The sequence below is a fragment of the Trachemys scripta genome, chromosome 5 (assembly GCF_013100865.1).
Source record: "Trachemys scripta elegans isolate TJP31775 chromosome 5, CAS_Tse_1.0, whole genome shotgun sequence".
Taxonomy (NCBI): domain Eukaryota; kingdom Metazoa; phylum Chordata; order Testudines; family Emydidae; genus Trachemys; species Trachemys scripta.
Window position 1 is genome coordinate 33,929,292 of NC_048302.1, and position 24,169 is coordinate 33,953,460.

Here is a 24,169-nt window from a genome sequence, read left to right on the forward strand (position 1 = left end):
ATAGATGAATTCCACCCAATCCATGATTAGTACCATTTCTGCACTGTAGCAAAACTAGTTTCACTTCTACAGTTCAGAAGACTTGTCGGCATTTCATTGTGTATATACCTTATTATCTGGGGGCTAAAATATGGCCTGCCAGGTTTGTGCCTGGAAACAAATATTTTCACCCAATTCTCAAATATCTATTTTCTTGATTTGTAAATTGTAAGACTTTTGTTTTTGGTCCCCCTCCTCCCCAATTCAATCCACTTTTCACCTGTTTTGGACATTGCTTTGTGTTCCGAACTCCAACATCTCTATTTGTATTTCTCAAGAAGCTCTTAGTTTATTATACGTACGACTCATAATTGGTTTGCTTTTAATGCTAAAATGGATGAGATAACTTAGAAAATTAACTACTTCATTTTGAAATAACACTTTTCAAGCCTTAATATTCTAATTTGTGTGAGCAGTCTATATGAATAACCATAATCCTCAAGCTATAAATACAAAATATTGACTTAAAGGAATACTGTTAACTTTAAATGACAAAAAATTAATTGATTTTTATCTTTCACATTTTCCTATCTTCCCCAGTGTTCCTCCCTTCCTCTGCCACTGCTGTGTCAAAGGCAGGAAGAAAATGACTAATTATACAGGGGAACTATGAAACTTACTGTGCATTTGACAATATCATGTAGATAAAGTACACAAACATTGTTTTAAACAGATGGAATCTTACATTTGTAGTGACCTTAGCTGTCACTTACTAAAGTAGTAGGTGAAGTGTGACTTTTTTTAAGTTGACTGTCACTAAAGATTGCAAAAGCATGAAATCAGCCATTATAGTCTATCAAGTTAATTTCCCCCCCTCAAAACATTAACTTTTTTAACCAACAAACTAAAAATGGCTCTTTTCTCTGAGGAAAACATGAATGTATATATAAATTTGAAGGGAAACAAAACCTAGAAAATTTGGAAGCAATTTTCATAAAGACCACCTGAAATGCAGCTATAAGTCTTCTCTGTGCAAAAGTCATATGTTCAGGCACAGCTAAATATCATTTGCCTATAGAATCATCTATTTCCACCTGATGTGTGTGTGCTACAAATGTGTTTTCAATCAGAATAACCAATTTTTGAAAGTGGCCTTGCAAATTCTGGACAAGACCATAACACCACAAATGGCTTCTTGTCATCTCCCTGGCATCAAAATTCAGAGCGTACAAATCCATATCTGGCAGTGGTGAACCAGGAATTAGTCATAAAACAGTTATCAGAATAAAAATGTTTGTACCATAAACTGTCTTTGTGCAGCAACTAAAAATATAGGAAATAGTTCAATATTTAGCTGTAATATCCCAAAGGAGATCAGACAAATGCAGTTAGAATGCTCAGTAAAGTGTTTTTCTATAAACAATAAATATATCACACCATTCAGCCTTGCAAATTTTTACATGTTAGGACTTTTTTAAACATAAGTAACATGTCATTGATCTTTTCTTCATCAAAAGTGTGGATAAGTAGGTGGTTTTTTTTTGTGTGTGTGCCTGAAATGGTGAATTTTCATGACTATTTTGCAAGGATGTTTTTGACAAGACCTGCTCCGGATAGTACAGCCAGACATGCATTGTCGGTGGGGCAAACATGTAGTAAGTGTACACAGTCTGCTTGAATAGTTACGCACCTGGGTGCCTCCTATTACACCACGGTGAGTCAGCTGACCTAACACCTTTTGTGCTTCTTCAGCAATAGGAATCTGGTTTAAGTGCAGAGAAAGTATCTTCCCTTCTGAAACAGAATCTTGGCTGCTAAAATTTCTGCTGTGTTTACCAAGTATGCCTTTTATCATTTGCAGATGCACAGAGTTTGGAAGGCTTTTATTCATGGCATCACTCTGACTCTCTCCAGTGTCAGCATGTGGCATTCCAAAGACATTCTCAGCACAGAAGTAATCAGTCATTTTCACATCACCTCTGTTTTGAGTTATCAAATCACATTGAGCTGTGTTTTGATATTTCAGCCACTTGCTTTGTCTGTTTTGTGAAGTAGCATTAGAAAACATTGGCTGTATAAACTCCCCTTGTCTTTCTTCCAAGCACTCTACAGGCACAGAGGTTTCATACTTCCTGTCTTCAGGCCCAAAAGCACAGACAGGAAATTCTCCTGACTTGTCATAAAAGTTGACTGTTGGAGAGCCAAGGGATTGCTGGACTTCCTCACAGTCAATTACACCTGAATAATAAACTTCTGAGTCAGGAATCTCCTCAGTGGCAGGAACAGTGATAAGTGGCGTTCTTGTTCTAAGTGTGGACGGGAGTCTTGAGAGGTTGCCATCTCCTAAACAGGAGGACTCTTCTATTCCTATAAGGCAAATATGTCTTTAGCAACCTGCTGCACCAATCCTTCAGACACTATATTAATTTTAAAGTCACACAGAATAAGCGAAATATTACAACTTCCTCATGCATCTTGAGTTTATCATGTCTGTCCTCCTAAGCAGCAAGCCCCTCGTGCTGGTGTGCCCTGAAGAGTACCAAACTAAATACCAGCACTTAAATAGTCATTTCAAATGTGATTCTTATATAATTTAAATTCCTATTTTCAAATAAAAATTTAGAAGAGTTGCATTTAAGACCTATATTCTCTAAAAATTGTTTCAGTACTCTAGCAGTATAGCCTCTACTATTGCAGTTATTAGTAAATATTTGGAACGAAGGGCTAGGTCAGCAGCGTGCTTTCAAAAACATTATAGATTTCAGCTTTAACAGTTGCAAGAAATAAAACAATACCACAAAGTTACTATTGTCCCATGTAAAAAATAAGCTTCTGGAATTACAAGAATTCTTTTGCCCAAATTCAGTATGAGAAAAATAATAGCCCAAGTGTTAACACAGTCACTAAAAGTAGGTTCAATGGAAGAAAATGTAAAAGCAGGCAAATAAAAAAAATGACTGCACTAAGGGTGAAAGCTTGGCTTTCAGTTCTTTTTTAATGCCTTCTAATAAAAGGCATTTGATTTGTTGCAAAGTTTCTTACTGGAGGAAATACTATTTCAGAAATAAACAGAGTACAACATGGCTCTAATTAACTTACTCAGGCCAGCAAGATATTTTAGCTAATTGCTATTTACAACTTTACACAAACATATCTATATCTATCTATCTATGAGACCTGAAACAAATGAGTGTTGACGGAGATTGGCATTTGCCAGGAAGCACTCAGAACATTTCAGGATCTAGACCCAAGTGTACAGTAGCAGGTTTATGCAATGGAACTTATTGTGTCACAGAACTTCAGAGCTCTGCAGGCAAAAGTAGCATAACTTGTAATTATAAAGAATATTTTTCTCACTGAAAAAGTATGTTGAATTATCTTTATCACTTGGTAAACATCTGGATGTCAGGGACTTTTGTTCTTGTATGTCTATCCTATTTTCTTCACTCCTTGGAGTTGGGGACATAGAATCAGAATTCAACAAAGGAAACTGCTGCACTGATGAGAACACCTACATGCAAGGAAGCAATTTGTAAAGCCAAGTTAGGAAGAGAAACAAACATGAGATAGTAAAAAACAATCATACTCAAAACATTGTTTACAACTACCTGAAACTCTTCCTCCAAAACTTTGAGGAGAGGCATCTAACAAAATATAATATGGATATCAGATACTACTATTATGACCATTATAGGAAAAGAGACCTAAAATAAACAGACTATTCACACCTTGTTGGGCTCCCAGGAAGTCCACTGTGTCAGTCCCAAATTAAAATCTAAATGAGAAGATGATGTAAAATTCAATAGTGCTGCTGGGAAAAAAAAAAAGAAAGACAGACAACATTCAGACAGAATAATCATTCTGGGGGTCAGTCATTATTACTTCACATTTACTTACGAGATACACTGGGGATTGGGTCTTCAATAAAGTCACATTTCTTTTGAAAATTATCTTCTGTAATAAAGTTCAGATCATCTTCTGTAAGACTTCTTGAGCCTGGGGACTTCAGAAAAAACTAATTTTATAAAGCTGATAAAATATTATTCATCTTTCAAAATTTTCATTTTAAATGGGAAGACCTCATTTCCAATCAAAAACTTTCAATCAAACAAAATATCTTGCACTACCAATGTTGCAGTTCTGGAAATAAGACATATAAACGGCTTTCCTCCAGTTTCTTCAGTACTGTAAGGGACACTGTTCTGGAGAAAAGAATGGCACAATATTCCAGGAATCTGAGACCAAATATTTAAGTCAGGACAATATGATCCAGACAGATTTTTTTCTTCTCCTTGATTCAGGACTCATATATTGTAACAGGACTGGGCAGTTACAGATGCCACTGTCAAGAACAGATCAGAATAGAACGTTACACTCCTGATCCCCCCCCCAAATGAGTAATTGTAAAAGGCCTTGGTTGGTTCCTCTGGGAGGAAGGTATTCAATTTAATACCCCATGTACAAATGTGTGTGTTTCACTGATCAGAGACATTGATTAGAATAAAATTAGAAATTCAGTCTTATAAACTCTTACTCATATGAACAAGGCCTCCAGCAAAGTAAAGATTTCTAGGATCATTACTCATTAATTATCACTCTCAAGCAAACTTTGTGAACACAAACTAACTTTTTTAGTTCTTAGTGATTTTGATATATTTATGCTGGTTTTAATAGCTAATTCTCCTCCTAAATGTTATCTTCACATGATGTTTTCTTTGATTAGACTAAGGAAAGGCAACTAGAACAAACCTCATCTTACCTGTATTGAGCTAGTCACGACAGAACTGCTTGATAACTGGGGTGACAATAAATAATTGTCTGTTGTGAGGCTTTCGTGCTCAACCGTATCTGGGTATTGATTCCATCCTAGCTGTGAGTAGGGAGGTCTCATCACTAACTCACTAGCGGCTGATCCTTGTACCTGGTGCCCTTGAAATTCAACTGGCTATACAACATATTGTGATTATTAAAAGAAAGCAAAAACTGTTTAGCAACAATCTATAATCTGAAACAGATTATCTGTAAATATAAAGGAAAAAAACACAATTGGTTTGCTCTTACAATACTGTATAGGGCAAGCATTAACTTGTATCTCTGCAACTCAGCACAAACTATTTTCCACATCTTTAATTCAACAGAAAATTGTGACATTCTTCTTTCATTTACTGAACTATGAATTTGCAATCCATAATAAACTGAATACCGAAAGATATATTAAAATGCAAACAAATCAGGAAGCTTAAGATAAATGTTTAACTATTTAAGATTGGAACTTTACTCAGCATTCTGTTGAAAATGGTGAACCATTATCTTAAATTTTAAAGAATAAGGCATTGTTAGCACTTGAACTCCTTAGACTGTACCTTTGATTGGTGGTCAAAGATTCCCTGGTCTGGTACTACAGCTAGGAGAGCAGCAACAGATTTCTCTACTTCGTTGTTCATGGAAGATTGCTGGATACAAAGCACCAAGAGCAAATTGGTCAGATAGTGCGATTGGTTATTCTGTACATAGTCACTTTTGCAGAGGAGGACCTATTCTGGCTTGAAGTCAAAACTTGCTTCATGGAAAAAGTTATGAATTTAACATTTAACCTGGGTATAGATCTCAAGATTTTTCTGGCAGCTAATATGTCTATACACTGGAGAATACTGTAAATCATGTCCACTGTTTGGAAGCCAGAAAACTTGTGACCCCACTGTTGGCTAACTGTAGTACACAACTTCTATGGGGAGAAACAGAAGAATGTGCTTAGAAAGACACCTATTTCTGTCAGTTGGAAGAACATGATAAATTTTAATTCTTGAGGGTTAAAGCAAAGGGCTAATAACAGTACTAGATAACATCAACATAATGCAGGCAGGCACTGAGCAAATGTCATCACACAGTCTGACCATGAACCTGAATCCAAGCAAGCACTAGGGCTCTTAGTAAAGTATCCTAGAAAGCAATGAGAGAAATCTTAAATTGTGAAAGTTTAAAAAAAAAAAAAAAAAAAAAAAAAGTGGGGAAATAGCAACAACAACAAAATGCCAGTGATAATACCAAGGGGGGTGAGGAGAGGGGAGATAGCAGCATACCATAGCAGTGGGAGTAGGCAGTAAGCATTTTGGAATAGGAGATACTTAATCCCAGATTCTGCTCCACTAGAGATCCTTTAACCATTTTAAGAAGATATGGCACTTTTTTTCTTCAAACTTCAGGACCACTGAGGGCAACCGTTACCCATCTTTTTGGCCTGGCCCTATTTCATCATGCTATAGTATCCCATTAAAGATTCTGGCTATGGAATTATTAGCAACAAAAAAAATCAGTCACTGAGACCGCTTTGCCCAGAATGGGAAGGGTCCATTGCAAGAGAATGGCTGATGGATAAGAATGTAGGAAATAGGGCAGTGTATGAAGAACCTTAAAGAAATATTTAGCAGAATGATTGCAGCAAGCAATGTTATGACTGCCATTATTTTTAAAATTTAATAGCGTTCTATAACATTTTGTTTTTCAGCTTCCCCATTGTAATTTCCAAACAACAATGAAAATATTCACTTGTATGCCCAATCCTGCACTCCTTACTGGGGTAAAACTCCCATTAATTTCTTACTAAGGTGGACGGGAACTTTACCAAAGGAGTGTGGGTAACTATCATTTGTTTTACAGCACTCAGAAGGGTGCCAGGCACCTCCCAGTACAGATAGACAAAATAAATATGCTGCTGTGCTTAATGCTTTACAATCTAGTTTCAGGCAAGACAGAACAAGGCAGGCAACCAAACAATAGGGCGTGAATGAGGAGGATTACATGAACAAGATCACATGGTTAGCCATCAAAGTCATGTGAGTAGAATGATGGAACAATTGTTCTTTTAAATAGTCCTTGTATCTCATTCAGCTCCAATTCTTGATATATAAAAGATGTATGTGTGTATACATGTTATTTCAGAGCAGAAACATTCAGTACATCATGTTAAAGATCATAATATAAATGCAATGACATTTTTAAAATATTGAAAGAATTCTGGAATTTGTGTGTAGACTATTTCATTGTTTGGGGTTGAAGCAAGAAGTGTGGTCCTAAAGGGTCAAAGAACAAACTGGTAAATTAATAATATCCTCTCCCTTTTACCTTCTCACCCTACAAAAAATTAAACTTCAACATTATTCTGCCATCACTGATTTATTTGGTTTGATTTTTTTTAAGGCAATAATGATTCAAGAGGGGAATTTTTACTAAAACTATCATAGCTCATCCAATCTAAGGCCCCAGTCCTACAAAAACTTTCAAAATGCGTACCTTTAAGCATGTGAGTAGTCCAACTGACTTCAATATAAATATTTAAGTGCTTGATTTTAAAACCAAGCATTAGTATTCTCAGGTTTGAGCATAATATATTTACAAAGGAAAAAAACACATTTATTTTTAAAGACAATCAACCTGTAAAGGTTTAAATGGTTCTGTGATGTTGTGCAGTCTATATGGTTTTATAAAAACTTGATAATAAGTCAATATAATGTAACTGAGATAGTTTTAGAGAAAATACGGTAATAAGTGAATGTAACGTAACTGGGATATGCTTCATGCAAAAGGTCTCTTGTAAGGTATCATTACAAAGCTTATAATCTACTGAGTATGATCATCTGATTTGTATAAATGTACCACTCTTGTATCTAAAACTAGAAATATAAAATGTAACTCTGAGGGCCTATTGTAATTGTGTAAAGTGTGGACCATTAATGATGGTTTGGAATCTTGATGACTCCCATTATCTGCAGATGGCTGTATTTACCTGTGAGTCTTCCTGTATATGTGTGTGCTGGCAAGTGAGTAATGAAGTCTTGCAGTGACATGTGATCATGTCACCTGAACTGGAATCCATCTTTAACCTGGTGCTTTTCCAGTGAGGGGGGGTGGAAACCCAGAGGGACAAAGAGTTCCCGCCTTATGCAAAAGATATATAAAGGAGGGAAGAGAACAGAGAGGGGGAGGAGCCATCATGAAGAATCCCCTAGCTACCACCTGAGCTGCAACAAGAGCTGTACCAGGGGAAAGAATTGTGCCCAGGCCTGGAAGGTGTCCAGTCTGAGAAAAACTTACTGAAGCATCTCTGAAGGTGAGATTATCTCTATTCAGTTTGATTAGACATAGATTTGCGCATTTTATTTTATTTTGCTTGGTGACTTTCTTTGTTCTGTCTGTTACTACTTTGAACCACTTAAATCCTACTGTCTGTATTTAATAAAATCACTTTCTATTTAGTAATTCACTCAGAGTATGTATTAATACCTGGGGAAGAAAACAACTGTGCATATTTCTCTATCAGTGTTATAGAGGGCGAACAATTTATGAGTTTGCCCTGCATAAGCTTTATGCAGGGTAAAACGGATTTATTTGGGTTTAGACCCCATTGGGAGTTGAGCATCTGAGTGCTAAAGACAAGCGCACTTCTGTGAGCTGTCTTCAGGTAAACCTGCAGCTTTGGGACAAGTGATTCAGACCCTGGATCTGTGTCTGGAGCCAGACGGGAGTGGCTGGCTCAGCAAGACAGGGTGCTAGAGTCCTGAGCTGGCAGGGAAAATAGAAGCAGGGGTAGTCTTTGCACATCTGGTGGCAGCCCCCAAGGGGGTTTCTGTGATCCAACCCGTCACAGGTTCATCCACTGTAGATAAACTGTCATACTGATTTCCTTGCAGAAGCAATGGCATCTGTGCAAGTAAAAACAGTTATTATCTTTTATGTGTTTATTTAATCCTTCCATATGAGATATTTAAGTGGTTTGTCAGGTGTCTAGTTTTCACTGCAGTTTAACTGTACAAAATATAGTTCAGCTAAAAAAAAAATCAAATGACATTTTCACACATTTTGCAGACTGTATACAGGAAAAAATAAAATATCTTAGATTAACTGTGGTAGGAAGGGCAGAAGTTCTGACTACATTTACAAGAAAACTTGAAGTTTAGTTCCCCATTTAAAAATTAAACTTGGTAGGAACATAAGAATCACCATACTGGATGGGATAAGTGATCTATCTAGTCCTGTGTCCTTCCTCCAGAAGTGGCCAGATGCTCCAGAAGAAGGTGTTAAGAAACCATGTAAGAAACAGTTACAAAATAACCTACACAAAGGAGAAGTTTCTTTCTAATCCTAGGCATAATGTGGTTGGCTTATCCCTTGAAGATGTATCACATTTATGGTATCGAATACCACTCTGAGTATTTTATATACATGTCCTGATAAGCTCTTAACCTCAATAATATAGTTCAAAATGCAAGATCATGCACTTAGGGTCTAATCATGAGCACACAGAAATTCTTATCAGTTGGAAGCAACAGAGAAGAGACTTGGGTCTGTAGGTTGATCCCAAGATGACTACAAGCCACCCATTCAGCTGTGAAAAAGGCAAATGCAGTCTCAGGATGTATTGAGGCATTTCCAGCAGAAAGAGAGAGAAGTTTCAATGCCATTATACAAGACACTGTTTAGATCTCATTTGAAATACTGTATATAATTCTGCTGATCCATATTCTAAGAACAGTAGTTTTCAACTTTTTCATTTGTGGACGGATAGATTTCGAATGGAGATACAGACCCCTTTGGAAATCTTAGACATAGTCTGTGGAACCCCAGATATCCACAGACCACACGTTGAAAACCACTGTTCTAGAAAGATGAATTTAAACAAACCGGTGCAAACAACAGCTACCAGGATGATCAGGAAAATTGAAGATATATGAGAGACTGGAAGAGTTTGGCTTATATAGTCTAGCAAAAAGAAGACTGAGAGGGAATATGATTACTCTTTATAAATACATCAGAGGAATAAGTACCAGGTAGGTGAAGAGCTATTTAAGCTAAAGGGTAATGTTGACAGAAGAACAAATGGATATAAACTGGCCATTAACAAATTCAGGCTGGAAATTAGAAGGTTTCTAACCATCAGATGTGTGAATAGGTATTGTATGGGCAAACAACTTCATTAGTTGTGAAAGAGAGCTGGACAAACAGGGTTGCTTATGACGGTACAAGACAGAGGTCAGAATCCCTGGGGCTCACGCCCGGTTTGTCTGATGTTCCTTAAAGCTCATGCTTCATGGCTTCAGTCAGCTACCAGGTGTCAGGAAAGGCTTTTTCCCTCCTGTGTACTCTGGGAGGATTTTTTTGTCTCCTTCCCTTGAAGCATCAGGGATTACCACGACTGGAAATAGGACATTGGACAGAAAGGCTCAGGGCTTTGAAGTGGCACCAAACATTCTCTCTCTCTGATACTTGGGCTGGCTGGTTCTTCATATGCCCAGGGTCTAAGTGATTGCTATACATGGGTTCAGGAAGGAATCTTCCTCCAGATCTGTTTGGCAGTGACTGTGGGGAGGATTTCGCCTTCCTCTGCAGTGAGTGGGGGTGGGTCACTGCTAGGATTATGTGGGAATATCTCACAATCATTTCCTTGACATTGTGAGGGTCTTGGGCACAGGCGTACCTCGGTCCCTCCTATTCTCAGCTTGTGACACATAACAGTCTAGTCTTCTGTGGCTGTAATACTATGATCTAATTTTGGATGTTGGGTTTAGCGTGTGGGTGATGTTGGTGGCCTGATATACAGGTGGTAGGACTAAATGGTCTGGTGGTCCCTTATGGCCTTAAACCTTATGCGTAATATATTCTGGCAACAAGGACCACAGGTTAACAATGTGTTGAATTAAAAGTATGTAGGTATATTACATTATTTGTTTATATTCCATCCCTCAGCTCAACCATTGTGATGTCTCAAAGCATCAAGTGGATTTAAGGAGCAGCATGAAACCTGATTTTATTTTGTATAGGAACATGCACATGAAATTAATTACCACCACTTCAGGAGAGTCAAAGTACAAATAAGAGGTCTGCATATCTTCTGAATAAGACACTTCAGCTAACTGTTGCCTAGCTACAAAAGAAGGAAAAAACATAAGTCTTAGTTACAATTTCAATTCAATCAGAAAATATCTGCACATTTACACAGTCTGATCCTGCAACCCTTACTCATGTAAGTAGTTATCCCCTTGAAGTCATTGGCACTACTCATGGAAATAAGATATTCAGGTTTGGGACACGTTTAAGAAAGTTGCTACCAAGTACCAAAAACTGCATAAGGTATTTTAGCACACATACTTATTGCACACGGTTATGTCAGTGGTGTATATAAAACAGTCTGACAGTACCACTCCAAAAGAGGCTGATACACTATTGATACACATTAAAATCTGCAAATTACTGCAAGAGGTCCTCTGGAGCTGTTACTATTTCATTGCAAAAGCACCAAATTTTTTTTAAAGCCATTTCCTTGGCTATTCATTGGTCATATATAAGAAAAAAAAAATCCAGAATAATACCCTATCCCTGAAGACATTGGCAACTGCTCACATAAGTAAAATTAAGCCTGTGTCTAAGTCTTTGAAGGATGAGGACCTTACTAATGAATATTTTTCTTCATGTAGTTTTGATATCAAAGCAAGTGTATGGAAGTTTCACATAGGAAGAGAGGAAAAAAAATGATTGACATTACATCTTTGGAACTAATCCAGTGTCAAAACACTCAGCTTCCTTTAAAAAACAGAAAACCCCAAAACCCCAATGCTTTTAATGTAACCAGTTTTTGATGGGGGGTGGGAGGATGGAGTGGAATTCTGCAAAAGGAATTAAAAAGGACATCTACATTAACTGAAAACTGCCAAAGTAACATTTTCAAACGTCTAAGGAGGTATTACCAAAAAAAGAAAAAGCTTAAAGACTACTTAAACGATATTTAGCAATATCCTTTTTAAATAACTTAAAACAAATTTAAAATTAATCAAGGCCAACAATTACAGTTGTTGGCACTGGAGGCTTGATAGTTGCTAAAGTAGTTAGCATAAATTTTTTTTTTGGCTGGTTATACCTTGTCTGTTTTTTTTTTTTTAAATTATTTTTCAGATTGTTATACCACACTTTTCAAATTAGCATCTCTAATTCACCACTGAGTAATCATGTTATCAGGGCCCACTGCTAGAATGGGAAATCTGAAATAAAATTGCAATATACAACAGATATTGATTTCAAGCGGCTCAAGTATGTATTTTCCTACCTGGTTATACATTTTCCAGGAATTACATTTGTTCACCCAGTTGTAAGAGTTGCCTAGTTTCCTCAACTCCCACTACATTCAGAATTGATCCCCTTTACGTGTTTTCTATTACATATGCAGGGTCTGATTTTTATAATTTTAAATCTTTGTTTTATATACAAATGACAACAGCATGAGGAAAACACGGTTTATTTTAAATCTCAAAATGAAAGGAAGCCATCTTCAAAAAAATCTTACTTCTGGAGGCTGTTCTCCCTTCACATGTTGTGCTGCTCACTCTAAAAACATTAGGGCTAAATACTGTCCAATTAGTTTAAATGGCAATGCACAAATAACTGCAGACAGAATTTGGCCCATTATCAGATTATTTTCAATTTTCTTTCAATAATTTTAACGTTCTACTTTGATAAAAATTGTCAAATTTCAGTGCTTACGAATTACCATGTTGAAAAGTCAAATCCTTACCACAGAGACTCAAATGTTAGGGGGCCCCGCTCCCAAATTCACTGAAGTCTATGTAAAAACTTCAATAAGCTTTAGATCAGGCCTAAGAGCCTATTCATTCTAGCCAATAACTGTGATGTTAACTAATTATCAATAAAAAATGTTACTCTATTTGGCTTCTGCAGTTTTGAGTAACAAATCATCCATCTTCAATCCTTTTATTTTCTAGCTGTTCCAGCATTCTCTGGCTTGGGGTGGGGGAGTCTACCTCCAACTTTCAGGCAATAATGAAGCATAACATTCTGCTTAGTCACTATTACTGTAATCATTTTTCCTACAGACTCTGTTAAATGAATTGTCACCACCAAACTAATTCATTTTATATTCCTTAAAGGGCTCAATCCTATATCCACTGGAGTCAATAGCAAAATCACACTGTCTTCAGTGATGCAGGACCAGATCCTACATCTTTTTTTTTTTTTTTTTTTTTTTTTTAATATACAGTTAATTTCAATTGTGAATTTTAATACTAGTGAAAAGTTACGACGAGCAGTTCTGGAAACGGAAGCATTCTATTTAACTACAGAACAGGTACAGTACAAGGTGATAGTGCAAGCTTCCCCCGCAGTATGTTTCAACATGACCTAAAATGATGACTTCTAGGGTTGAAAGGCAGTTCAGTCTCCATGCCCATTCAATCCTTGTCTCCTCTGTTGAGACTAGATAAAAATAAGTTTGTTTGTTTTATTATCTATGCCAAAATACTCATGGAGAGTATAAGATATCATCTGTAGAACATATAAAACTCATACCAAAATTCAGTTTTCTAACTGGAAATAATTGTTTTCAATAGAATTAAATCTTTATGGGAAAATAAAGCAGCCAGGTCAAACTCTAATATAGGAATCAAATATTTAAAAATTAATATCATAATCCAATGTCAAATGGAATTTGACCTAACCTTCCAATTCTTCAGCTGGTTCACTTTTCTCTTTAGTAGTCTCTCGTTGATCAAACAAACCATTATTGTCCTCCATCATTTGTAAACTTTCTAATGCTGTCTTATGTTCAGTCAAAGATCTTAAAAGAGTAATGCCATTTGCCAACTCAGGAAGCCCTGATGAATTCTCAATTTGAGCTAAGTGTTTCAAGCAATCAGTTCCCATTCGTTCACCTTCCCTGGTTTCATGGATGGAAGGCATGATGCTTGATCCATTTTCAAACTCAGTTTCTCCTATTCCAGCTTCCTTTGAAGTTGAATGCCCTTTTGTTAAAGGATAAGTGGCAGTTTTGGAAACTTGAGTATGTTCTTTATCTAATGTATCAAATGCAGTACAACATTTACCAGTAATATGCTGGCATGGGTCATCGGAATTGCAAGTCTTTAGAGATAAGGCCTGTAAAAGATTAATTGGTTTAATGTCATCACCACTGGCACCCAAGTAATTTTCTAAAGAACTATCCTGGGAATTTGTGCCTCCAAGATGTAGAACATCTTTTTCAGGATTTTTGTCCATGACAGAAGTCTGTAAAGTAGCAGGAATATATGAAATAATTTCAGTTTTCTCAAACTTGTTGTTCCTAGTATCACATTCATAATTACTGACTCTACTGTGCACAAAATCATTAGAGCACTTTTTATTCACTATTAAGTCACTAACAGTACACACAGGAGACAAATCAAGGCCTTTCTTACTGCCAGTGGTTTCAATATTTAATGTACTTGCATTCATCCCTTCTACAATATTTTCAGCCCCTGAGTGTCCCAGTTCAATCAAAGAAGGAGTTAAAGCATCTTTCACACTCTTGTCAAAACCTTCACAGGTTTCATCACAAAGTTTGAATGGCAGAGACTCTCTGATCTGATTATCATCTCTCTCTCCCAGCATTGTTGAATATTTGACAACTCTTTCCTCATTACTATGTAGCATTACTTCACAGTTCCTATGAACCCTCCTCTCACCATTTTGTGCCATAGCTCCCTTTGTCAAGCATGCTGAACCCTGTGAAAACATGTTACTTTCACATACTACTTTATCTTCTGTGTCACTAAAATCAAAAGCATCCAACAGATTGAAGTTAATCTCCATGAACTGTTCAGCTTGATCACTAACATCTCCACATACAGTTAATTCCTCATTTATAGCTCCAGGACCAGCCCATGTTACGTCCCCAGAAATCCTAGCCTCATAAACTACACTTCCTGAATTTATTCTTGGCAGAGGTTCACTTTGTGACTGAGCAGAAGAAACTTCTAAATCTTTAGGACTCTCAGTTACTGCATGTTCATTGGATTTGGGGAGATTTGTTTCAAAGGTAATGAACCCATTTGTGCTTCTAGAATAAATATCTTCTGAAGATGAGACAAATTGAATGTTACTCTCTTTATTTATGTTTGATTCAGATAATACAAAAGTATTTGGTTGGTCTTTGCCAAAACTTTCATTAATAGTTGACAGTTGAGTTGTCCAGTCACTTCTGCTGAATGCAGATGCTTGAGAAACTGTTTTACAATCCCAGCTGTATTGCTTCTCATCATCTGTTAGTTTCACGTGACTGTAATTTAGCTCTTTTTCAACAGGCTGCACAAAGGCTGTCACAAACTGTGAAGCCTTTGGGTTGTAAGGGTCTTGTAAATCCAAACCTAAATTACTTGTTTTGTCATATCTCCTTTCTGTGACTTCTTCATCACAAGATAGTTCAGCTGAATTTGGCAGCATATAAACATCCCAACGATTATTAGTTATAGTTTTCTCTGTAGTATACTGGTGCTGTATATTCTTGGTGCTTTCTCTGTCAGAGTTATCCATATGTCCTGATAGAGTTTCACTCTTTCGTTTAAATAAAATGCCTGTGCTTTCTGATGGCTGACATCCAGAAAAACACACTGTGATTTCAGAAGGTTTTTGCTCTTTGCACAATTGTGTTGGCTTGGAATTCAGAAGTGCTATAATCTGTGCTTTGCTCCTGATGCTCTGTGAGACTGCCACACCATTGATTGTCTGACAATTTGATTCCATCTGTCCAGAAATAGAGATGCTGTGGTTTCTATTGCATATCACTTCTTTGGGAATGCGAATATAAGAAGTGGAAACCAGTGAGGAGACAGACATAACGTCTCTATCGCGACTTGTGCAAGCATCATTATTAGAGTGTGATGGTAAATTAGTTTCTGCATCCTTCTTGCAAGTAGTAGAAAATAAAGGAGAGGTGATATGTAACTGAGAAGGAGAGGAAGACTGAGACCACTTAGATGAAGGGGATATTATTGCTGCATCATCTTCCATTGGCACCATTTTCTTTTCAACTTGACGTGGCCCTTGGAAGCCCTAAGAGAGAAGTTTTTAATTTTAATCTTATTCATAAATCAGCTTTTGAATTTGGAACCTAAACAGTAGAAAGCAACAGGGCACCTATTATGCTGCATGTTATCAAACAATTTGCAACATTCATTGAACAATCCAAAATTATGGTTCTTTTGTATCGCACCCTTAACAGCAGCAATGCTGCTAAACATAACAGAAATCTATTAAACCAGGGAAACATAACTCTTGATAATATTAAGAATTTGCCTTATAGTCCCCAAAAAGCACAAAGAAATGTATCAGTACATTTAATACTGAAACTCTGGCATTAATCCACTCTGTTCCCATGCACTGCAACATATACATTATTGTGCAAACCATGTAATGTTTTGAGCCCCTCTTGAAAAAGGTGTTAAGAGAAAAATTGATAGACATTTAAGGATAATAGTATGAATAGAGAGTGCTGAAATATACATGCATAAGAATTCACAGAATGATATGTATCAAAACAATAGACATGCTTACATGTGCTGAGCAAGGTAGTTTTGTTCATCTGCGGCATTAATTATACATATTTTCTTTCCAATACACCTTACCTATTTTATTTGTACTACCCAAATATGTACTAATGAATCCATTGGAAGTTTAATACTCTTCATTAATATTTTAATGTTAATGTCCTGTAACTAAACAAAATCTAATATGCAGTAAGGTGAAGCTGGCTAGGAGGATGACATATTTAGTGTGAATTTCACAAGTCACAGATCTGAACAATATACTTATATTAATGTAGTTTGCTGCTGAGAATTATACTCAAACATTTTATTATATCTCCTTGTCTACACGCACCTCATTTGATTTCACTCCAATGGAGCTCCTCACTTACATCCCCAAAACACAGACTTATTCCTTGGATAAGCAGAAAGCACTAGGAAAGATACTAAGCTGGATGCAGTTGCAGGGAATACACAACCAGGAGAAGGGAAACAACTCAGTAATTTGAAATGTTTTCCCTGACACTAGTGCAAATTAAGAGGATCCATTAATGTTTTAAATTGTATATGAATGTCAAACATACATAAGAAACAAAAACATACAGTATGTTTCCTTTTCAAGCCAACAGGTAGATGTGGCAGAGATAGACCAGTGGGCTTCAAACTATTTCTGTTCAATGTAGGAGCTTCTGTTTTCTTTGGCAGCTCACTACGACAGTTTTCAGTAACTTTTGCTGCTTCAATTGTGATTAAATATCGATCGCTTTCTAAGTCATCTCCAGGTTTCACCTATACGAGACAAAGAACAAAAGGGGCTGTGTGTAATGGCCAGTGAAAAAATGACCGTTTATCCTAAATGTTGCACAACGTATATATATTGAAAGAATTTTTGTTTACAATATTCTCAGAAATGAAACCATAACACACAATATTCACTCTAGCCTAGACAACTGGAGCAGACTAGCTATGAAAGCAAACATTAGCCCTTGGTTTCAAATTGTTTGTATAGGTTCAAATATAAAAACTCTAATTTGCTCAGGTTACTGAATACTGTAGCTTAAAACAATGAAGTTTTTAAACACCTAGCTCCTTACATCATTATGTATATAAGTCTATCAGTGTTTGGCTGTACAATAACTCAGTAGTACCAAACAAACAAGCAGCTCTCCATCTCAAGAGCTTGCAACATAAAAAGGTATTATACAGATCAAAATCAAACATGTAATGGTGAGAGTATATTGCAGTTGTAATGCTTTCTAGAATAGGTAGGTCTACGAACAGTGGTGTGTTTTTTTTTTTTTTTTTTTAAGAAATGGTGTGAAAGAATTGCATACTTAGTAGGAGGATATTCCAAGCATAGTGGGTTGCACAACCACATGCAGTGAAAATTTACTGTATATTAATATTTATTATCCACCATTGGCACATTTGTCAGTTATCCACTGTATTCAAAATCTGCTATGTACTGCTTTACATACAGTGACATACAAACAACCTGTCCCGATGATTGTTTTCTAACGTAAAAATTTAACAGCTGCAAGGATCAGAACATTAGCAATGACAAGCTAGACAAAACTGTAGAGTATGGAATTTTGGATCATGTGAAGATAAAAGATGCTGCCTCAAGTTACTTATCCAAACAAGGATAAAAGCTTTTAAATGATTATAAAAATAATAATAAAATACCTGAGATTTAACAAATACACTCTCCAAACATTGTCCTCTGTCATCAAATAAGGTTGCCTGTATTAAAATAGGATAATTTAAAAAAACAATTGTTTCAAAAAGCAAATAGTGACACAAATAGAAGCTGCAAGTATATACGATACTCTAATACAGTATCATACTATATTAAACCTGAATTCTTCACCTTATTTCCTCCAATACTGGTCTTCAAAACTCCATCTTGCCATATTTTTGATTTCTTAGTCTTCTGATGAGTGTACAAGACCTTATTTAAAAAAATGTAAACACAAATTATTTACAATGGTCATACACACATATTTGAATTTTATATACAATTTTAAAAATAAGACTCACAGTAAACTCCTGACAAGCCATTGCTTTGGTGAAACAAAGCAATCCAAAGGCTTACTGCGGGTATTCAGATCTTCACACTACCCAAAAGAGAGAAGGGCATATTTAGAATTCAACTCAGCTGCAATGCAAGTGTGTCAGACAAAAAAGATACACATCCAGTTCTTTCCCTATAAGGGAGTGGGAAGTAAGACATGGCAAAAACTGGGTGGTGGTGCTAGTGAAGGAATTTTGGAGTTCTAAAGACTCATATGGTGAAAATAAGCTACCAAAAATAAAAATGATTAGCAAAAGTAGCATTTTTAGTACATCTCAAGAAGAGGTCTAATTTTCAGAGGTGCTGAGCATCTTTAACTCCTATTCATTTTAATGGAAGCTCTGGTTGATAAACTGATTTTTCAGAGATGTGCTAATATCAATTAATATTTATACACACTTTGAAAATGAGGCTAATAATTTTCAAACAGAAAATAACATATCCACTACTAACAAATTAATAAAGATTTTTCAAATCCCTAGTGATGTGGTGGGTCTTCATTTTTGGGTACCTAATTTTAAACACCACGAAGGGGCCTGATCTTCTGAAAGTGCTGAGTACACATACTGCACAATTAAGCCTCTTTCAGGTGTCTCAAGTTGGGCATCTAAAATCACTAGTCACCTATGAAAATCTTGACTTAAGGCAGTCACCAGTAATCAAAGCATTATATAAACATTTCCTCATCTTCAAACATTGTGACACACCAATAGATTAGAACAGTAACTGTTAAACTTCATAACTTGTATTTATGTGTAAAGACTTGCACTTACATTGGGATCTTAATCATCAATATTAATTGCTGACACTTCAATTAAAACACAACCACAGGAACACAGCTAACACTGGCAATTGCTCTAACTTCTTGAAATCACTGGCTGGCTCTGTAGACAGCAACATAAGTGTTTAAAAGTAATCAAACATAAGAAAAGGCATATGGCAGGACATAAAACATGGGAAAGCTGTAGAGATTATAGAAAAAGATATGATGACTAGACTAGCTATTAAAAATAGCTGAAGGGATAATGAGAATATTTAGTACCTTTTAACATTTGGAGCAGTAGAGACAAGTTGAAAAAGCTCATAGGATAGTTTTCAAGTTGGTCCCCAAAAGGTATTTTTGAAAAATCATAATATGCTGATTATGTTGTTAGCAGATAAACAGATATTAAATTAGCATATATTTTCTTTCTGCATAAATGTCTTTAAAACTGAATAAAAAACATGTATTAGAAGATAAAATATATTCATGCTTTTTCTCATGACAATGTCTCCCAAGCAGTGCTACCTTTTTCATTAAGAATTCCAGTTTTAAAGTGTCTTGTCTTTCAACTTCTTAAATTCTACACCCTCTCCACAAGGTGGCTCAGAACCTTCACTATAAATTTATTCTTCTCAGTCTTGGTACTGTTTAGAGAGGTGTACGGAAAATCATGTCCCCAGCTGTGCAATTCACAGATTCTGTGGCCCATCACCATTTGTGGAACAATACAGTACCAGAAGAGAAATCTGCACTTTCCCTTACTTGAGCTACTAACAGTGCTAGATCAAGCCATTTACACAAAGATGGTTACTTAAGAGCAGAATGGGAATTTTCAGATAGTCTTCATCTCATCCCTAGTAACAAAATGGAACAAGAATAAGAATGGAAATTATAAAATCTGTCAGTCAATACGTGGGCATCATGAATCAGCATTTATGTTGCACTCCCCATCAGCATGCAGCCCAGGGGAAACTAATGATTAGAGCCTTGTGCAGTTAGAAAACGTATATCTGCATCCGATCTGCAAACATGATCTGCGGATATAAAGCAGATAACTGCAAATCTGCAGTTCTCTACTAATGATCCAACCACACGACCAAATTCAGTGATGAATCCTGATCACATGCCCCCCTGAGGCACATTGTGGATGTGCTAAGAAGAATCAATGGGTACAATATTTTACGGTAGACTGAATAATAGGGCTACTAATACAGACTTCATGTTGTTTGGTTTATTGCCCTTGAAAGAATATAACTGCAGCTATTGAAAGCCTTAATGACCTAGAATAAATCAGCAATTTTGATAATGCTTAATGTTTAAAATAAGACCGTACTGCATGTCTTTCATAGAAACTACCACAAAATGTTTTCAGAGTTACAAATTTAACAGCAGCAAAGGAAGAGAGAAATTAAAAGGAAGAAAAATAATCAGAATTTCTTTCTGATCCAGCACTAATTCCTAGAAAGTATTATGGTCCTGAAAGGATTTGTACCAGAACAAACTGTACTCATATATTCCTGGCAGGGCATGAAACATTATTATTTTGCTCTCACATCACTCCCTTCATATTAAAGGTGATTAACAATCACTTTCGCAAACCATTTAGAAGGGAATTTTCAAAAGCATTCCATATTAGCCAAACATTGGTCTTACTGAAGTCAATGGGACTTTTACCACCGACTTCAATGACAGCAGAGTTCAGCCAATACTGAATGCTTTTAAAAATCCCAACGTTAAAGACTAATGTTTTTTACCTTTGAAAGTTGGGTTACTAGTGTAACTGAAGTTCTTAACATTTCAAAGTTAGATATTGTTTATTTTTCTGATAGCAAGACATTAGGCTCTATAATTTTTTAGTGGCTTCTTTGGTCTGGCAGAGCTTTAAAAAGTGAACCAGGACTGACTATAGCAAATCCTGCCCCTGGAGCAAGCTGATGAGAAGCACTAAGGTGACCTGCAATGGAAAAGAGTTGGGCTTCTGCTCTTTTCCTCTAGAGGCCAGAGCACTGTACAGAGGCAGTCCCTGCTCTGGAGAGCGTGCAGGGAGACCTATTTTTAAAGTGCTTAAGAAAAACACCTCAGCAATTCTCACAGTAGCTAGGCTGGAGGACGCTGGTGCCGGAAGGACTAGACAGGAGGCAGGGAGAGGGGTACGTCCAGACTGCCTGCGGCTCTGGTTTTCGTTACCAGACGTTTCATGTCACTGACTGACCGTTTCTATGGAGGCGGACGAGCCCCTTCCCGAGCCCACGGGGGCGAGCGGGCGCTGCACTCCTGCTATTCCTGGTGTAATAAACAACAGCAGCCCGAGCTGGCCTCTCCCGCCCCGGCCTTTCCCATCCCAACCCCCCTGGCACGGATCGCGCGCCCAGCAGCGCCGAGCCTCTCGGGTCACCCTTAAGCCGGGGCGGCGGGGGGGTGGCGCTGAGGGGCGATCGCTGTGCTGACCCCGATGCGTCCGAGAGATCAGGGGATGGGGGTTTCAGGGCGCAGGGAGCGGGCAGGAGCGGAGCCGAGCCGACCCACCCCCTCTCTTCCCGCACCTTTCGCGGGCTCGGCCGGTCTCCCGGGTTTGAAGGTTTCCCGCGCCGCCAGCTGTCGATGACGTTATTTTCCAGCGCGACAGGCTGGAAAGCCCCGCCCCGCCTGGCAGGCGGCGGGAGAGCCGGTAGCGGGGAGGTGCAGTGCCAGTGCCACGCGCTCAGAGCGCCCTTCGCAGCCGGCTGACACTGGGACCCGGCGGAAGGGCAGGCGGGGGCCTTTCTCCCCGGGGCTGAGCGTCGCGCGCTGGTATCGATGCTGTGGCTGTGGCTGCTGCGCCAGGGAGGGCAGGAGTCCTGGGAGGAGGCGGGTTTGGGTTCCCTGGCCGCGGGCTGCTACGTCACAGCGAGGGAAGCCCGTAGGAGTTCGCGGCGGCAGGTCAGAGCCCGGCTCTCCGGACGGGGTGGGGGGGAAGAGCCATGGAGAATTGTGGCAATGTGTAACCCCTTCCGCCCCGCAGGCAGGGGGCGCTGCCGGGTGCTTTCTCCGCGCATGCGTCGAGGCGCTTCCGCGTGTCTCGTGCGATGGGAAAGAGGCGTTAGTGGCGCGGGGGGCGTTGGGCGTGCTGGGGTGGCTGGTGGGGGCGCAGCTCATCACTTGATCATCTCTCCTGTCCGTCAGGGCTTGAGGGGGTGACTCCGAAGTGCTCTGGGTGCCCCCCTTGTAACTCCCGCCCAGCACTCCGGAGTGAGGCTGTTGACACGGGGAGGGGCAGTTCCTTTGGGATCACTGCAGTGTAGCGAGGGGGTTGCCTTCTGCCCTGCTGTGGTCTGCTTTGGCCATCTCCGGCCATGTCTACACTGCATTGTAAACCCGACCCACGCTTGTGCATTGGGTTGAGCGTCCACGCAGTATTCAGAGTAGCAGCCGTGTTAGTCTGTATCCGCAAAAAAAAGAACAGGAGTACTTGTGGCACCTTAGAGACTAACAAATTTATTAGAGCATAAGCTTTTGTGGACTACAGCCCACTTCTTCGGATGTTAGTATCTAAGGTGCCACAAGTACTCCTGTTCTTCTCTTCACGCAGTATTGTAAACCTGGGCTCACTTGTCCAGTATGTGCTACACAGACCTTCTGACTTGGGTCTGTGGCTTGAGCTGCATCCACACTACAAAATGATATGGCTCGGACCCAAGTCTCTCAGAGAATCAGGCTCTTCCCTCTCTTCCTCTCCCCCTTCCCCCCAATGGGCCCCAGGAGCTGGGTCCTGAGTGCTTGCTGGTTAGTAGATAGACTTGTGAGTGGATGATAGGTTTGAGCCCACCCCTCTTGAGTCTGCCCTCAAGTTTCCAATGCAGTATAGAACATACTGTAAATGACTGCAATCCAAGTTCAGCTCTGCAGCCCCCAATTCAGTTTAAGTTAACCCTACCATACTGCATTTATACCTGCTCAACATTGTAACAAAGCTGCCAGTGCTTTTTACGTGCAGCACCTTGCACGTGTGAGAGTAGAATAGAATCTGGCATTGTAAGCATTAAACATGTCTTTCGGTACCACTGTGACTCGTGAACCTCTGACCCATTTCTGTTGGTTAAAAGCAGGCTTTTTTCTGACAAATCACAGTTGCTCGACAGTCGCTTACATCCTGTAATTCTTGTAAATGCCTAATTTTCACTGAAGTCAACAAAAACTTGTCTGGGTAAGTATAGCATTGTTTGGTCCATAGCTTTTACTGATAAGTTTTGTTATTTTTTGTCCTTTCAGTGCTTTGACTCTTTGTACATAATGTGCTGCTCCATTTAAAATCTTGTCTATTTAAATTACTTGAGCAGCTAGTGTGCATGCCAGTTGGAAATTGAGGAATAATTAGAAAATACTCTAGGCAATAGATGTTAACTGTGGAAATGCATTGATGCTGGTTTTAATATAGTTATGTAAAGTAGTTCTGACCGTTGATATTGTGCTAGAACAGGATATTGCTATAGCTACTTTGAGTAAGAAAATAGAAAAAAATGGAATGTACTTTGAGTGCCCCATTCATAAGACAATGATTGGGAGTGATTGGAGTGCAAACTTTTATGATTTTGGGGCATTTTCTATGACTTTATTATGGTTGAAACCTAAGAGGCTTTTTTGTACAATCCTTTGTTTTTAAAATACAAATCCAATGAATGTCAATTGTTTGACTTGATGCTGAGGCCAAGTAACATAAACCTCAGTGGTGAATGACTCAAAGGGAATAATATGAGTTTCTTCTTCCACAAATAATAATGTTAGTTTTTTCCCTCAGTGCCAGGTTGTGACCAAGCTAATTCAAAGCACTTTCTTCTGCTGGCTACCAGAATCATGACTAGCAGTGAAAAAGGGAGGACATCCTCTGTTGCAGGGGTGTCAATTATTTTTTTTGTCAAGGTCTAAGTTTCTTGGTCAAGGTCCAGATTCCATAGAAAATAATAATAAAAATGATTATAATAAGTAAATAAAAAATCTCTGGTCCATTCAAAAGCGTCTGATGGTTTGGATTTGGACTAT

The 24,169-nt window shown here is 38.2% G+C and overlaps 2 protein-coding genes across 3 annotated transcripts in view; one reads left to right on the forward strand and one right to left on the reverse strand.

Moving 5' to 3' along the window:
• The window catches only part of ZGRF1 (zinc finger GRF-type containing 1), a 48,461-nt gene extending 27,104 nt beyond the window's left edge, over nt 1–21,357 (reverse strand). Inside the window, exons 1-13 of the mRNA XM_034771260.1 lie at nt 19,164–21,357; nt 18,357–18,433; nt 18,187–18,267; nt 18,003–18,059; nt 16,920–17,105; nt 13,479–15,846; nt 10,818–10,897; nt 5,343–5,432; nt 4,739–4,924; nt 3,877–3,982; nt 3,708–3,790; nt 3,337–3,490; nt 1,670–2,346 (exon numbers count right to left, since the gene is read on the reverse strand). Coding sequence (XP_034627151.1) covers nt 1,670–2,346; nt 3,337–3,490; nt 3,708–3,790; nt 3,877–3,982; nt 4,739–4,924; nt 5,343–5,432; nt 10,818–10,897; nt 13,479–15,846; nt 16,920–17,105; nt 18,003–18,059; nt 18,187–18,267; nt 18,357–18,377 — 4,089 coding nt within the window. The 5' untranslated portion in view covers nt 18,378–18,433; nt 19,164–21,357. The remainder of the gene's footprint in view (nt 1–1,669; nt 2,347–3,336; nt 3,491–3,707; nt 3,791–3,876; nt 3,983–4,738; nt 4,925–5,342; nt 5,433–10,817; nt 10,898–13,478; nt 15,847–16,919; nt 17,106–18,002; nt 18,060–18,186; nt 18,268–18,356; nt 18,434–19,163) is intronic.
• A 513-nt stretch (nt 21,358–21,870) lies between these two features.
• Nucleotides 21,871–24,169, forward strand: part of LARP7 (La ribonucleoprotein 7, transcriptional regulator) — a 46,057-nt gene continuing 43,758 nt past the window's right edge. The window contains exon 1 of one of the 2 annotated variants that reach the window (XM_034771258.1): nt 21,871–22,072. The gene's annotated coding sequence lies outside the window, so the exon portion shown is untranslated. Of the gene's footprint in view, nt 22,073–22,745; nt 23,337–24,169 lie in introns of those variants that run through there. The other variant, XM_034771259.1, reaches the window with a different exon arrangement.